At 44.3% G+C, this 12,443-nt stretch overlaps 1 protein-coding gene across 5 annotated transcripts in view; it reads left to right on the top strand.

Annotated features, from left to right (window-relative positions):
- Nucleotides 1-10,588, top strand: part of OSMR (oncostatin M receptor) — a 49,473-nt gene extending 38,885 nt beyond the window's left edge. For 2 of the 5 annotated variants that reach the window (XM_027604670.1, XM_027604673.1), the window contains 7 exons: nt 713-892; nt 1,959-2,063; nt 3,420-3,593; nt 4,364-4,531; nt 7,231-7,312; nt 7,801-7,873; nt 8,199-10,588. In XM_027604670.1, coding sequence (XP_027460471.1) covers nt 713-892; nt 1,959-2,063; nt 3,420-3,593; nt 4,364-4,531; nt 7,231-7,312; nt 7,801-7,873; nt 8,199-8,753 — 1,337 coding nt within the window. In that variant the 3' untranslated portion in view covers nt 8,754-10,588. Of the gene's footprint in view, nt 1-712; nt 893-1,958; nt 2,064-3,419; nt 3,594-4,363; nt 4,532-4,655; nt 6,879-7,230; nt 7,313-7,800; nt 7,874-8,198 lie in introns of those variants that run through there. The other 3 variants (XM_027604671.1, XM_027604672.1, XM_027604674.1) reach the window with 3 other exon arrangements.
- Nucleotides 10,589-12,443: the final 1,855 nt, after the last annotated feature.

Raw genomic sequence — 12,443 nt, 5'->3', positions numbered from 1 at the left:
ACTACCCTGGCATATGAAATAGGTTGAGGTGGCAGCCTGGGTCATGAGGACTGGGCACATCCCTACATGATCCAACTTAGTACAGAGCCGAACTTCCTTTCTTTTGTCGTTCTCACTCAATTTCTGCCCCTAACATCAAAGAAGTAGTGGTCCGTGGAGGAGCAGCTGGCATGGTGTGGGGGAATTAAGACGCAATTATTCATTTGTTTAACAGAGAGTTTTGGAAAGTACCAAGTACCAGACATGGGGGCAACAACTTCTTCGGGCAAAGGGAGAGACAGTAAATATTTTAGGCTTCGCAGATCATACGGCCTCTGTTCTGTATCCTGTATGCTTTGTTTTTTTTGCACCTCTTTAAAAATCTAAAAACCCTGCTTAGCTCAGGGGTCATAAAGCAAGGTTTGGAGGCTGGATTTGTGATGCGGGAAGTAGTTTGCTCACCCTTGTTTTAGGGCCTGAAGTCTGGTTGGGCTCAGAAGATTAGCACAAGAGGCATCCAAAGGGCAGAAGTGAATATTTGCTGGGAAGTGAGAGGCAGGAAAACACCCATGAAAACATTACCCCGCCCCCAAGCTTCTGTAGCCACTGAAGGGATAGGGCTCTTAACTGTGGGAGACAGTGCATGCTCAAGTTGATTTTCTTCTTTAAACACTTTTTTTTTCAAATGTACAATTAATTTTATCTGAAGCATGGCTCTATTTGTAATGTATAGAAGAAGTTGAAGAAGAAAGAGTTAAAGGCATGGAGGATGGATTCTCTCTGTCTTGGAAACCCCAGCCCGGAAACGTCACAGGCTACATTGTGGAGTGGTGTGACCATCCCCGGGGCCCGCTCTGTGATCTCCAGTGGAAAAGCGTAGGTCCTACTACCACAAGCACAGTTGTTAGCTCAGGTAAGAAGAACCCTGCATATTACCATCTTGTTCCATCCACCTCGCAGCAAGTCAGCTAGGACCTCTGGACCATCTCACAGCTAGTTTGTGCTAAATAATAATTTTGAAGTGACAAATCCAGCATGGATGCTAGGAGTTCATTTTACAATGATGTGGCCTAAGATTTGGCCTTCAATCTACTTTTACAGAGATTATCTGGACCTAAGCCTGTGATAGGTTTTCATGATTTTTATGGACTTATACCTCGAAATCAGTGGTCTCGAATGGCAAAGGGGCATTATAACCCCAACTGTTAGGGTGCTTTTACAAAAGCAAAGAAATGTAGGGATTTGGGAGATTTAGGACGTGGAGTTGTAGGAGTCAATCGTCAACTCCTTCACTTTCAGTGGAAAAATGTAGAACCTGGAGTTGTAATTTCAAGATTGCTAGTTTAGCAAAGTCAAAGAAGTGTAGGTTCGTGGCTTGAGTGGGGGGGGGGGGGTGGTCAGCAGCGCCATCTGCTGGGCCCAGGCTAAAGATGTGGGACTTAGCATCCAGAGGGTGCCAGAGGCCAGGGAGGGCGTTCAGTGGCGGTTGGGGAGTGAGGAAGTGAGGCGGCCCTTGGTTTGAGCAGTGGGCTGTGTGGCGGGGGCTGAAGGTGGATTGCAGAGGTGCAGGTGCAGTAGTGGGGGGAGCGAGGAAGCGCCAGCGAAGCCTTCCAGAAGCTCAGCTTTCCTGGGCGCGAGAGAAGACAAGTTGCTGGCGGGGGGTGGGGGCTCGGAGTCACAAAAGACTTTAAAATTGTTTTCTGTGTCTGGTTGAATTCCGCCCTGGGTTCCCTGCACGTGGGCATCCGAGAGCTCATGCTGGCGAGGATGGTGTAGAGGACAGTCCCTGCAGGATTCGCTGGAGACAGGGGAGGACTCCAAGGTCAACGGAAGCAGGGAAGATGGTGGAGATAAAGTGCAGAAACCCTAAGGAGGAAATTATTTAGGAGACACCAATTCATTTCTTATTCTGTTCCTTTTCAGAAATAAAGAGAATGTCATACTGTGTTACTGAAAATCTGTTGACCTTTCTTCCCTAGATGCTTTCAGACCAGGGGTCCAATACAACTTCAGAATTTATGGAATTTCTACAGAAAGGGTTCCTTATTTATTAGAGAAAAAAACAGGATACTCCCAGGAACTGGGTAAGTTTACAGCATGTAATGTGTCCGTGGGCAGACTTGTTCAGAACGATCCAGAGATCCTAGCCGTAGATTTAGGTATATTTCAACACCTTTCCTAATTTTCAGTGTCCCATTTATTCTGGTAATTAGGTCTTAAAAAATATTTTTAATCATAAACTATAAACCTTTTCATTAAAGACAATTTATAAAATGTTATGCAAAAGAAGAAAACAAACTCATTGCTAATTTTACCACCCAAAGGCAAATATCCGGAGTTAATATTTAATGTATATCCAGGTATTCCTTTCTCTGTACAGATATACATTTTTAAATAAAAATGGGATCTTACTCTATGCAGTTTTTGACTCATGTCACTAAATATTATTTAACTACATCATTGCCAAGTGTTTGTTTGCATGTGTCAAATCACCTGTTGGTGGACACTTAAGATGATTACAGTGTTTTTCAACTATAAACTATAAAATCCATCTTCAGGTGTCTTTCCATCTGCAATGCTCAGTCTTCTTTATCCTTAGCCCAATCTCTTATCCCCTCTGAGTCCCCATCATTCATCCATATCCACAATAATGGTTTTTAAATGAAGTCTTAGAATACTTGAGTCAAAAGGCTTTAGTTTCTCATTTCTTTTACAGTTTTTAAGAACTTTGACCCATACTGTGAAATCACCCCCCCCCCCCCCCAGAATTTTCACTGTGATTCCACCAGCAACAGAAGGCAATTTGATCCCACTGAAATCTGGGCACCTGGGACCTCCCCTGCCTTGCAGTGATCAGGTCACGTCTCCCACATCTCCATCTGTGGGAGCCATCTGAGACCCGCTAGAGGCGTGTTGCTGGTGTGCATGTCTCTGCGCACAGACCGGGTATACATACACGTGTGTGGGAAACAGGCTCAGGAAGCCTTCAGAATAAACACCCTTGGAGTATTTCAGTGACACTTGGATGGCTTGGCATTGTCACCACGCAGGAACTAGAGTTCCTCAAATACCCCCTTCCGTCTGTTCTCTGCTAGGGTCTTCTGTCAAACACTATTTAGAATTCAAGAGCACAGGGAAGTCTAAGAAACCCTTTATTCACTTTTCCTCTGGGTGACCTCGTGCAAGCTGTTGAGTGTCTCTGGCTGTCCCTTTCTTCACTTGTGAAAGGCCAGACTTGGACAGGAAGATGGCCCAACTCCTTCCCAGCCCTCACAAACCATGTCAAGGCTCGAATCCCCCAGAGAAAAAGAGAAAATCCCTGAACTTGGCATAAGTGCCTCCAGTCTCCAGACTTGGCTGTGGCTCTACTTTCAGTTTACGTTGAGTGCTTGGAGCTACTTCCAGGTGATGACTCTCCTTCCCCCAACTTCCTTTCCTAGCTCCTTCAGACAACCCTCAAGTGGTCATGAGTAACCTGACCTCCCGCTCCTTCACTCTGAGTTGGAAGGATTATTCCATTGAATCCCAACCCAGTTTTATACAAGGGTACCACGTGTACCTGAAATCCAAGGCGGGGCAGTGCCACTCTGGATCTGAAAAGGCAGTTCTTTCAGGTGACGGTTTTGTTTGTTTACTCTTTCAAGACCTCACTATGCAAGACCACTATTAGAAAGGTGGCGGGGCGGGGGGGGGGGGGGGCGCCTGGGTGGCTCAGTGGCTTAAACGTTTGCCTTTGGCTCAGGTCATGGTCCCGGGGTCCTCAGGCTCCCTGCTCAGCTCAGCCTACTTCTCCCTCTCCCTCTGCTGCTTCCCCTGCTTGTGCTCTGTTGAATAAATAAAAATCTTTAATAAAAAAACAAAACAAAGGTGGCCATGTGTGACCATGGCCAGGCTGAATCCTGTTCTTGCATGCCTTTATGGTCCAACGTGCTCTTCAACAAATTAGTGGGCAAGATGGTGGGGGTCAGTATTGTAACTTACTTAAAACAAAAGTGGTATTTTTGGAAGCATTTGAGTACCATCAGCTCCCTAACCTGCCAATTATGAAACTTTCTTGCTAACTCCTTTTTCTTTTTTTCTTTTGACCTTGTTAAAGGTTCTTACAATGTATTTTTTAAGTCTCTCTGAAGCTCTTACTGTGTCTCGCAGATTCATGGGCTCTTTCTGGATCACCAGCATCCCTTGTTTCGTGGTTGCTCTGTTTTGCTTGCCATCTCCTAAAAATTTTACCAACGACCCAGAGTGATGGAATCATGATTCAATTTTTGATTGGTTTAAGATGTTGACAGCACTGAGTCAATAGTATTAGTGCCCAACCCTGTCACAAGATCTCTCACTCTTTAATAATTATTTTTCCTGAAAATGATTTTTTTTTGAATTACAGATGATGCAGTGTGTTGCAAATACAGAATTGACAACCCAAAACAAAAGACATTTGTTGTGGAAAACCTACAGCCGGAGTCCTTCTATGAGTTTTTGGTCACCCCGTACACCAGTGTTGGCGAGGGCCCCCATGGCGCTTTCACAAAGGTCACAACTCCAGATGAATACTGTGAGTTTTTGAATCAAAACTCTTCCCTTAGATGTTGCTGGGAAACTAACAGATTACACACACACTGCCCTGGGCTTTGTCGAGATCAGGAGTTTTTAAACCTTTCTTCTCCTTCTGTCTCTAGGTCTCTAGATGAGATTGTTTCAGAAAAAAATGTTATACAGAATCCCACTACATTAACCAGAAAACAGTGGGGCCAATCTGACTGACTTACGACCTGGAACCTTCCCCTGGCCTGTCTCGGGGAAGACAGGCACGTCCTGAGGCACGCCCTGGAACTCAGTCCCAAAATGGTTTGAAAATTCCAGAAGGCATGGTTTCATGTCCACTTCAGAAGAGCCCCAGACCCTCTGTCTAGAGGAGGGCGGGTGTTTTCTGCAGCCGGCCTTCTGGCTGGTTTCCCTCCGTGGCGAGCCAACTGCTTCCTGACTTTGCCTTTCTGGGGGCAGTTGCGAGAGGTGTGGTAGGGTCGGCTAGGGATCGGGCAGGGGCAAGAAGTGTTCCTTCACGAGCCTGGTGTTTGCCGATTGGGGGGGGGGGGAAGGTGAGATAAAGAGATCCATTTTCAAACTGCATTTGGCTTGGAAGAAGGAGAAAGGAGAAGGCAGGGAGAACAGCACTGACGGTAAAGGCAGAACTCCAGCCAACGGGAAGGTGGTGGGGGAAGCACACAGTGATAGAGGAAGAAGGGGAGAAGCGGGTATCACATGGCAGGTGGTCGAAGACTGCCCTCCCTGAGAAACAGACCCGCCGAGGAGTCTGCTGCAGGTACCAGCGGTCCTCGGGCCTCGGGCAGGCTCCCTCTGGGGCGGCAGGGCTGTGGGGGACGGGATGGCCGCGGCGGGTAGAGCTGCTGGCCCAGGCATGCTGCGCACGACTCTGCCGGCAGGCTGGGGCCCTCAGTGCTGCTCACTCCTCCGGTTTCCCAGGCAAAGGTCAGAACTCTCGGACTCAGATTAAGATTTCAGTCATCGATTTCCATTATTTGAGCACTCTTGCTGTTGGGGGGTAAATTTTAAAACTTTAAATTGATTTCCAGCTGTTTTTATCCCAACTTTGGTATTCATTTAGCTGGTAGAAGTGTGTGTGTGTGTGTGTGTGTGTGTGTGTGTGTGTGTACACATACATAATACAATGTATAATGTATAATTATCCAAAAATATAATACAAATAATTGTCTTTACCTCAAGTATATTTTTTGGCTTTCATTTATCTCCCTTATTCATGCTAAACCTTCCCTTAGCATTGGCTGTGCCTCTCTATGGATTATATTGGTTATTATTAAAGAGGAAAATCCATTGCTACCTAATCACAGCAATGACAATGACACCCCACAGTCGCAATAATAACGTGGGCGAATCTCACAAATGCCATGCACCATGACAGAAGCCAGACCTGACTCCTGCTGCAGGGTTCCGTTACAGAAAGAGGCAAATGCCATTCTTGTTGTGAGCACTAAGACAAGACAGTGGTGATCTTGGGAGGGGATCATGATTGGATGGGGACCCCGGGCGGGCTCTCTGGGGAGCTGAGCATGGTCGCCTTCTTGACCGGGGTGCTGGTCACATGGCTATGTTCAGTTTGTGAGATTCATCGAGCTTACTTTATGAGCACTTTTCTGAACACAAGTATTGCATTTTAATAAAAAGTTTAGCAAAACCAGCCTGAAACTTGGAAACTCTCATGGTTAGGTCCCCAGGCTTGTTCTCAAATAAGTTATAAGTCCATAAGTTAACCAAATCTTAAAAGCAATTATAGTAGTCAAAAGTAGGGATCTGAGGGCCAAGTATTGTCTAGTCGGGTCAGGAGGAGAGCTTCTTTCCCCTCCCTGCTGTCAGGGTTAACTGTGAGCCAGTTGTTGAGGTGCATGCTTTGGCACCCTGTTCCCTTTCTGCGTGTCCTTGCCTCCAGACCCCTGTGCTGCCTCATTGCACTGGGCTGGGCATCTACCCAGGCCTGCCCTCTGTTGCAAAAGGCCAACATTACCCACCACATCCCCATCCCCAAATCAAACCCCACTCCTGTGCAAGGGCACTTAAAGCAGCTACTAGGATTACAACTACTGCCAGCCCATTGGCCAAATACAGTCATGTGGCTGAGCCCCCAGTCAAGGGACAAAGTACACTCCACCCACCATGAAGCTTTGGCAAAGGTGGGGAGTATAATTCTAATACAAGGAGGGAGTGAAGAATTGGAAGTAGTGACCCAGTTTGTCAGAAGAGGGGATGAGGGACACCTGGGTGGCTCAGTCAGTTAAGTGTCAGCCTTGGGCTCAGGCCATGGTCCTGGGGTCCTGGGATCGAGCCCCGCATCGGGCTCCCTGCTCAGTGGGGAGCCTGCGTCTCCCTCTGCCTCTTACCCTCTCCCCACTTGTGCTCTTACTCTCTCTCTCTCTCTCCCTCTGACCCTCCCTCCTACTAGTGCTCTTGCTTGCTGTCTCTCAAATGAATAAATTAAAAAAATCTTTAAAAAAAAAGAGGGAACGAATCCAAGTCATAAGGTGTTGACAGCAGATGGTCCCTGTGTTGGTTGGTTGGTAGACCCCCCACCCCATCAGCCAGAATTCAGATTGAATATTGCATAAATAGACTTTTGAAGAATAACAACTCTGTAAAATTAATTTCAGTCTTAAACTTACTTTTGTGCCTTTGAGGAGGGAAAAGTACTCATTAAAAATACCACTTTGTTTTCTTCTCCAGCCCCTATACTGATACGTATCATACTCCCTATGGTTTTCTGCATTTTGCTCATCATGATCATATGCTACTTGAAAAGTCAGTGGTAAGTGTGTGGGGAAGATTTTTATCCAAGAAGTCAGAGAAAAAAAAGATCTAGAAAGGAGTTTAAGAAGCTAGAAATCACATTGAATAATGAGAGAAGGTGCTGAAAAGGCAAAGGACAGAGACTTAGATGAAAATATGAAAATTTTTAAACAGTTTTGCTCTCCAGGTCAATACATAAGGAAAGCAATAACCATTTGAAAAAGACTGCAAAACCTGTTCAATAACCATAGCTCTAATACTGGTAGTCCACGTACTGTGTGCTTGGCAGTATTCTAAGTGGTTTACATACAGCTCATTCAGTCCTCACACCAACACCCTGGGCGCCGTCATTATCTCCACTGAATCAGCGAGTAGATATAAGCATAGCCTGCCCAAGGTCACACAGTTAGTAAGTGACAGAGCAAGGTTTAGAACCCGGGAATCCGGCTCCAGAGTTCTCTTAGTCACTATATTGCAAAATTCAGTCCAATTTTCACTGTTTTCTAGGATGAAGGAGAAGTGTTATCCTGACATTCCAGATCCTTACAAGAGTAGTGTTCTGTCATTAATAAAATCCAAGGTAAATGCTGGGAAATTGTATGTGTGCCATATATCTATTAAAGACTAATCCAGGGTTGGGGCTCTAATCATACTTTTCGAGAACTCCTCAGGAAGATATAACAAAGCAACAGCCACCTTGGCTCCCATAGCCATGAAATGGGTGAATAGAGCCTTGAGAGTTCTTCCATCGGGGGAAATCCTTTGGTTTGCAACATCACCTCCAGTTAACTTGTGACTAGGATGAAACACACAAAAAACTGAAGCCTTGAGTGCACTTCACATACTTTATATACTCTGACATACACACACACTTCATATTCACATGTTTTTTTTGTTTGTTCCAGGAGAATCCTCGCCTAACAATAATGAGTATCAAAGACTGTGTTCCAGACTCTATTGAAGTTCTAAACAAGCAGGAAGGCACTAGGAAGTCACTCACAGAAACTGAGTCTTCCAAGGCCACCTACCTTTACCTCCTTCCAACAGAGAAGAGCTACTCCGGCCCTGGGCCCTGCATCTGTTTTGAGAACTTTACCTATAACCAGGCAGCTTCTGACTCGGCTTCTTGTGGCCATGTCCCAGTGGCCCCTGTAGCTCCACTAAGTCAGCTGGGACTGTTGACATCACCTGAAAATTTACTAAAGGCACTAGAAAAAAACTACATGAACTCCCTGGGAGAAATTCCAGCCGGAGAAACTAATTTAAATTACGTGTCCCAGTTGGCTTCAGCCATGTCTGGAGACAAGTTCATTCTCCCCACAAATCCACCAGAGCCAGCACTGTGTTCGGAGTATAAAATGCAAATGGCCATACCCTTGGGTCTGGCCTCTCCTCCCTCGAGTGGGAGTAGCAGCCTCTCTTCCGTTACCCTTTTAGATGAAGGTGAACACTACCACTAATCAGTATACTCGGTTTATGCCTTTATGCTACATAGATGCAAAAAAGGAGCATCGCCGGCACCATTCCATCACCTGATGCCTCGGCCCGTAATTCCAGTGAGCGGTCACCATTGGCACACGAGACCACTACAATCTGGCTTGGTTTCAAAGGTCAGAAGCTATGGAGCTTAACATCCCTTCTTGGAGCAGGCTTGCCATAGAAACGGCAGGATCGTGGGAATAGGCTTACCTTGCTGCTCTCTGTTCCAGGCTCACCTTTAGAACAGTAGACCTGGCACTTGACGTGGGGATAGACCCTGCCCACTCAGTACTGGACAGGGTGCCTGTGGTCCTAGAAGTTCAGTTTTTAGCAAGGAAATATTTCCATTAAGTTTTACCCCTATGTCTTATCTTAAGGGTAAAGGAACTAGATTTAAGGTTTTAGTAAAGGCCACAGAAGATTTGTTACTAGACCATAAATTGTCAATGTTAATTCTGGGTGTGTTTAATGAAAAAGTCACACAATGTTTGAGAGTAAAACAGATTTTAGACTTGCCTTGAAGTGAGAACAATTTGTAGTTCGTTGATGCAGTAAAATGAACTCTTCTGGGTGCACAGACCTTATCTGATAGGTAAAATATGTGAATGATCAGTAAGATCCCCACAACTGCCTTTCCATTTAGCTTACTATAGTTACAGAGTGGGACTGCCGAGGAGCTCTGGACTTAGCGTCAAGACAACAGCACTCCTACCTGGTGGACACCAGTCTTTGACCATAATTTTTGACAACTACCTCAGAATAGAAAAAAGAAAATGTTATTATTAATTCCATTCACATTTTGTGGTTCCTCTTTTTTTCAAGAACTACTATATATAAGTGACATGTTTTCATTTAGTACCCTTTGGTCTTCGCAATTGTCTGGGTCAAGAAAATACCCTCATTTATATTCCTATAATGCTAACAATGAATAAAAGGAAACTTCATTGTTGGACATGGTTTAGACATAATTGTAAAAAGCTATAGAGTGGGAAATTCTGTATTCGCTCAGCAGCAGCTTTGTCTCATTGAATCAATATATACAAATGCAGGGGCGCCTGGGTGGCTCAGATGGTTAAGGGTCTGCCTTCGGCTCAGGTCATGATCCCAGGGTCCTGGGATCGGGCCCCGCATCAGGCTCCTGGCTCAGCGGGGAGTCTGCTTCTCCCTCTCCCTCTCCCACTGCTCATGCTATGTCTCAAATGAATAAATAAAATCTTTAAAAAATATATATATATATACACAAATGCACCTGATGCCTAACAGGTGTTCAGTACATGCCCGTTCCTTTCTCTTCCTTCTACCTATCAATGCTTTGTTTATTTATCACATTTCTAAGCAAGTATGATCAGGAGTTCCTTGTGTGCTGTGCTGGCAATGACACCATCTAGGTCTCTGGTACCAAAGAGAGTGCACTGTGTCATCAACACCACACAACCAAGAGACCAAAAGATCCACATCTCCAAGCCAGGTAGGTGGCTGCCAATTGGCCTAGGTATACCAACACAAACCAGGGCTTCTGTTCAGGCTTTTCAACTTTTTCCTTACATAGAACTAAACCTTTTGCTGGAAAAACTGGTTATGTACTTCTAACATAGTACAAACAAGTATCTCAATTAGTCTGATAGTTTTGAGAAGACCTTGGGGGCCAGTGTTGTTATCATTTAGCCTCTTTGTTGCTTTCTCATAAATGTCAATGGCTGTGAAGACTGATTTGTAAATAGTATCTTTCATATAGATTTTCTTTTAAAAATAACCCATGAAACCTTGGAAGTCATTTTTGTTGCAAAAAGCCTAATTAAAATATTTCACCACTGCATTTTGTGTTTTCTCTACCTTAATGAAATGAGAATCTAATAGTGAGTATAGCCAATAAATCACCTTGCGAGCTTACTAAAAATGTAAATTTCTGGGTACCGCTCCACACCTCATCAGAATTTCCATGACATGAGGCCTGAAGTCTATATATTTCATCAGCTCCCTCCCAGGCATTTGGATGCACACTCAACTTTGAGACTTACTGTCCTAAGTCAAATGATGTCTTTCTGAAATATAGCAACATACCAACAGGAAATGCTGGGCTACGTAACTTTATGCTTACAATATCACTATGACTACAGTTTTGGCTATAAACATCCCTCTCCCATGCCCATCACATCAAATACATTCATATTTAAAACCTTAATTGTCAATACTATATGCCATCTTAACAGCATTGCCTTAAGAAGTGTTCTTCAGAAACTTTGAAATTTGTGGGGCGCCTGGGTGGCACAGTTGTTAAGCGTCTGCCTTCAACTCAGGTCATGATCCCAGGGTCCTGGGATCGAGTCCTGCATCGGGCTCCCTGCTCAGCGGGAAGCCTGCTTCTCCCTCTCCCACTCCCCCTGCTTGTGTTCCCTCTCTCACTGTGACTCTGTCAAATAAATAAAATCTTTAAAAAAAAAAAAAAATTTGAAATTTGTATTGTCAGCAGAACTATTAGGATTAAGAAAATACTCCTGGAAAATTTCAAATGATACAAAAGTATAATAGTTTAACAAACCGTTACGTATATCATCAGCTCCAACAGCTGCTAACCCATGGCTGTTTCAGCCCATCTATACCCTTTTCCACTCTCCCTCCTGATATTATTTGGAAGCAAATCATATGATTTTACCTGCAAATATTTGTTTCTCTAAGCTCTAGTTTTCCTAATATGACCATAATATACCTTTAAAAAGAATTTTACCTGGGGGTGCCTAGGTGGCTCAGTTTGCTTAAATGTCTAATTCTTGATTTTAGGTCAGGTCTCAATCTCAGGGTGAGTTTAAGTCCCACATTGGGCTCCACGCTGGGCATGTAGTCTACTTAAAAAAAAAAAAAAGTCCCTAAAGCCAAATTAGTAATAGTTCTTTAAAAATATCAGGGCATTTTGATGGTGTGCAGGACTGGCATTAATGACCTATAAATACCGCATCAACCTGGAGAGTGGTCCTTCGCTGCATGCAGGGTACCGTGATGGCTCAGGCTGGGAGCAGGGACGTAGCCACACCGCAGAACCATGCACTTGCCAAAGGAGCTTGCTTCCATTCTAGCACCTACCTGACTCAACGCTGATTCTAGCGAAACTGATTCTCCACTAGAAGGTGTATTTATTGAGAGAATCAAGTTGAATTAGTCAAAATCTAGTATTTCTTCTAAGATCGCCACGGAGAAACTGGCTTTCATCTTAAACAATCTACAAAACATACTAAACATTTTGCATTAAGTAGAACTTTAGAAACCCTTCAAGAGATACAACAGAAAGCCTTTAGAATTAGCAGTTAAAAGATTTACAACACAGTAACTAAATACATTCAACTTAAAGTATCAAGCAAATGCAGTTGTCTTTATCCTCTGAAATAAGCCATTAAAGAAACAAAGTTTTAGTACATTTGGGGTTTTTTTGTAGTTGCTATGGTCTCAATGATTGTCCCCCTCAAAATTTATATGTTGAAATCCTAACCCCCAAAGATGACAGTATTGAGATGGGGCCTTTGGGAAGTGATTAGGTCACGAGGCTGGAGCCCTCATGTACTTGGGATTAATGCTCTTAGGAGGGAGACCCTGCAAGTTTTATTCCTTCTGCCATGTAAGGACACAACGAGGACTCTGAGACCTAGGAGAGGGCCCTCTCCCAACTGTGCTAGCACTCT

This window comes from Zalophus californianus, chromosome 5 (genome assembly GCF_009762305.2).
Source record: "Zalophus californianus isolate mZalCal1 chromosome 5, mZalCal1.pri.v2, whole genome shotgun sequence".
Taxonomy (NCBI): Eukaryota; Metazoa; Chordata; class Mammalia; order Carnivora; family Otariidae; genus Zalophus; species Zalophus californianus.
Note: the sequence above shows the minus strand (reverse complement) of the source record. Positions and strands in the feature narration are given on the sequence as shown.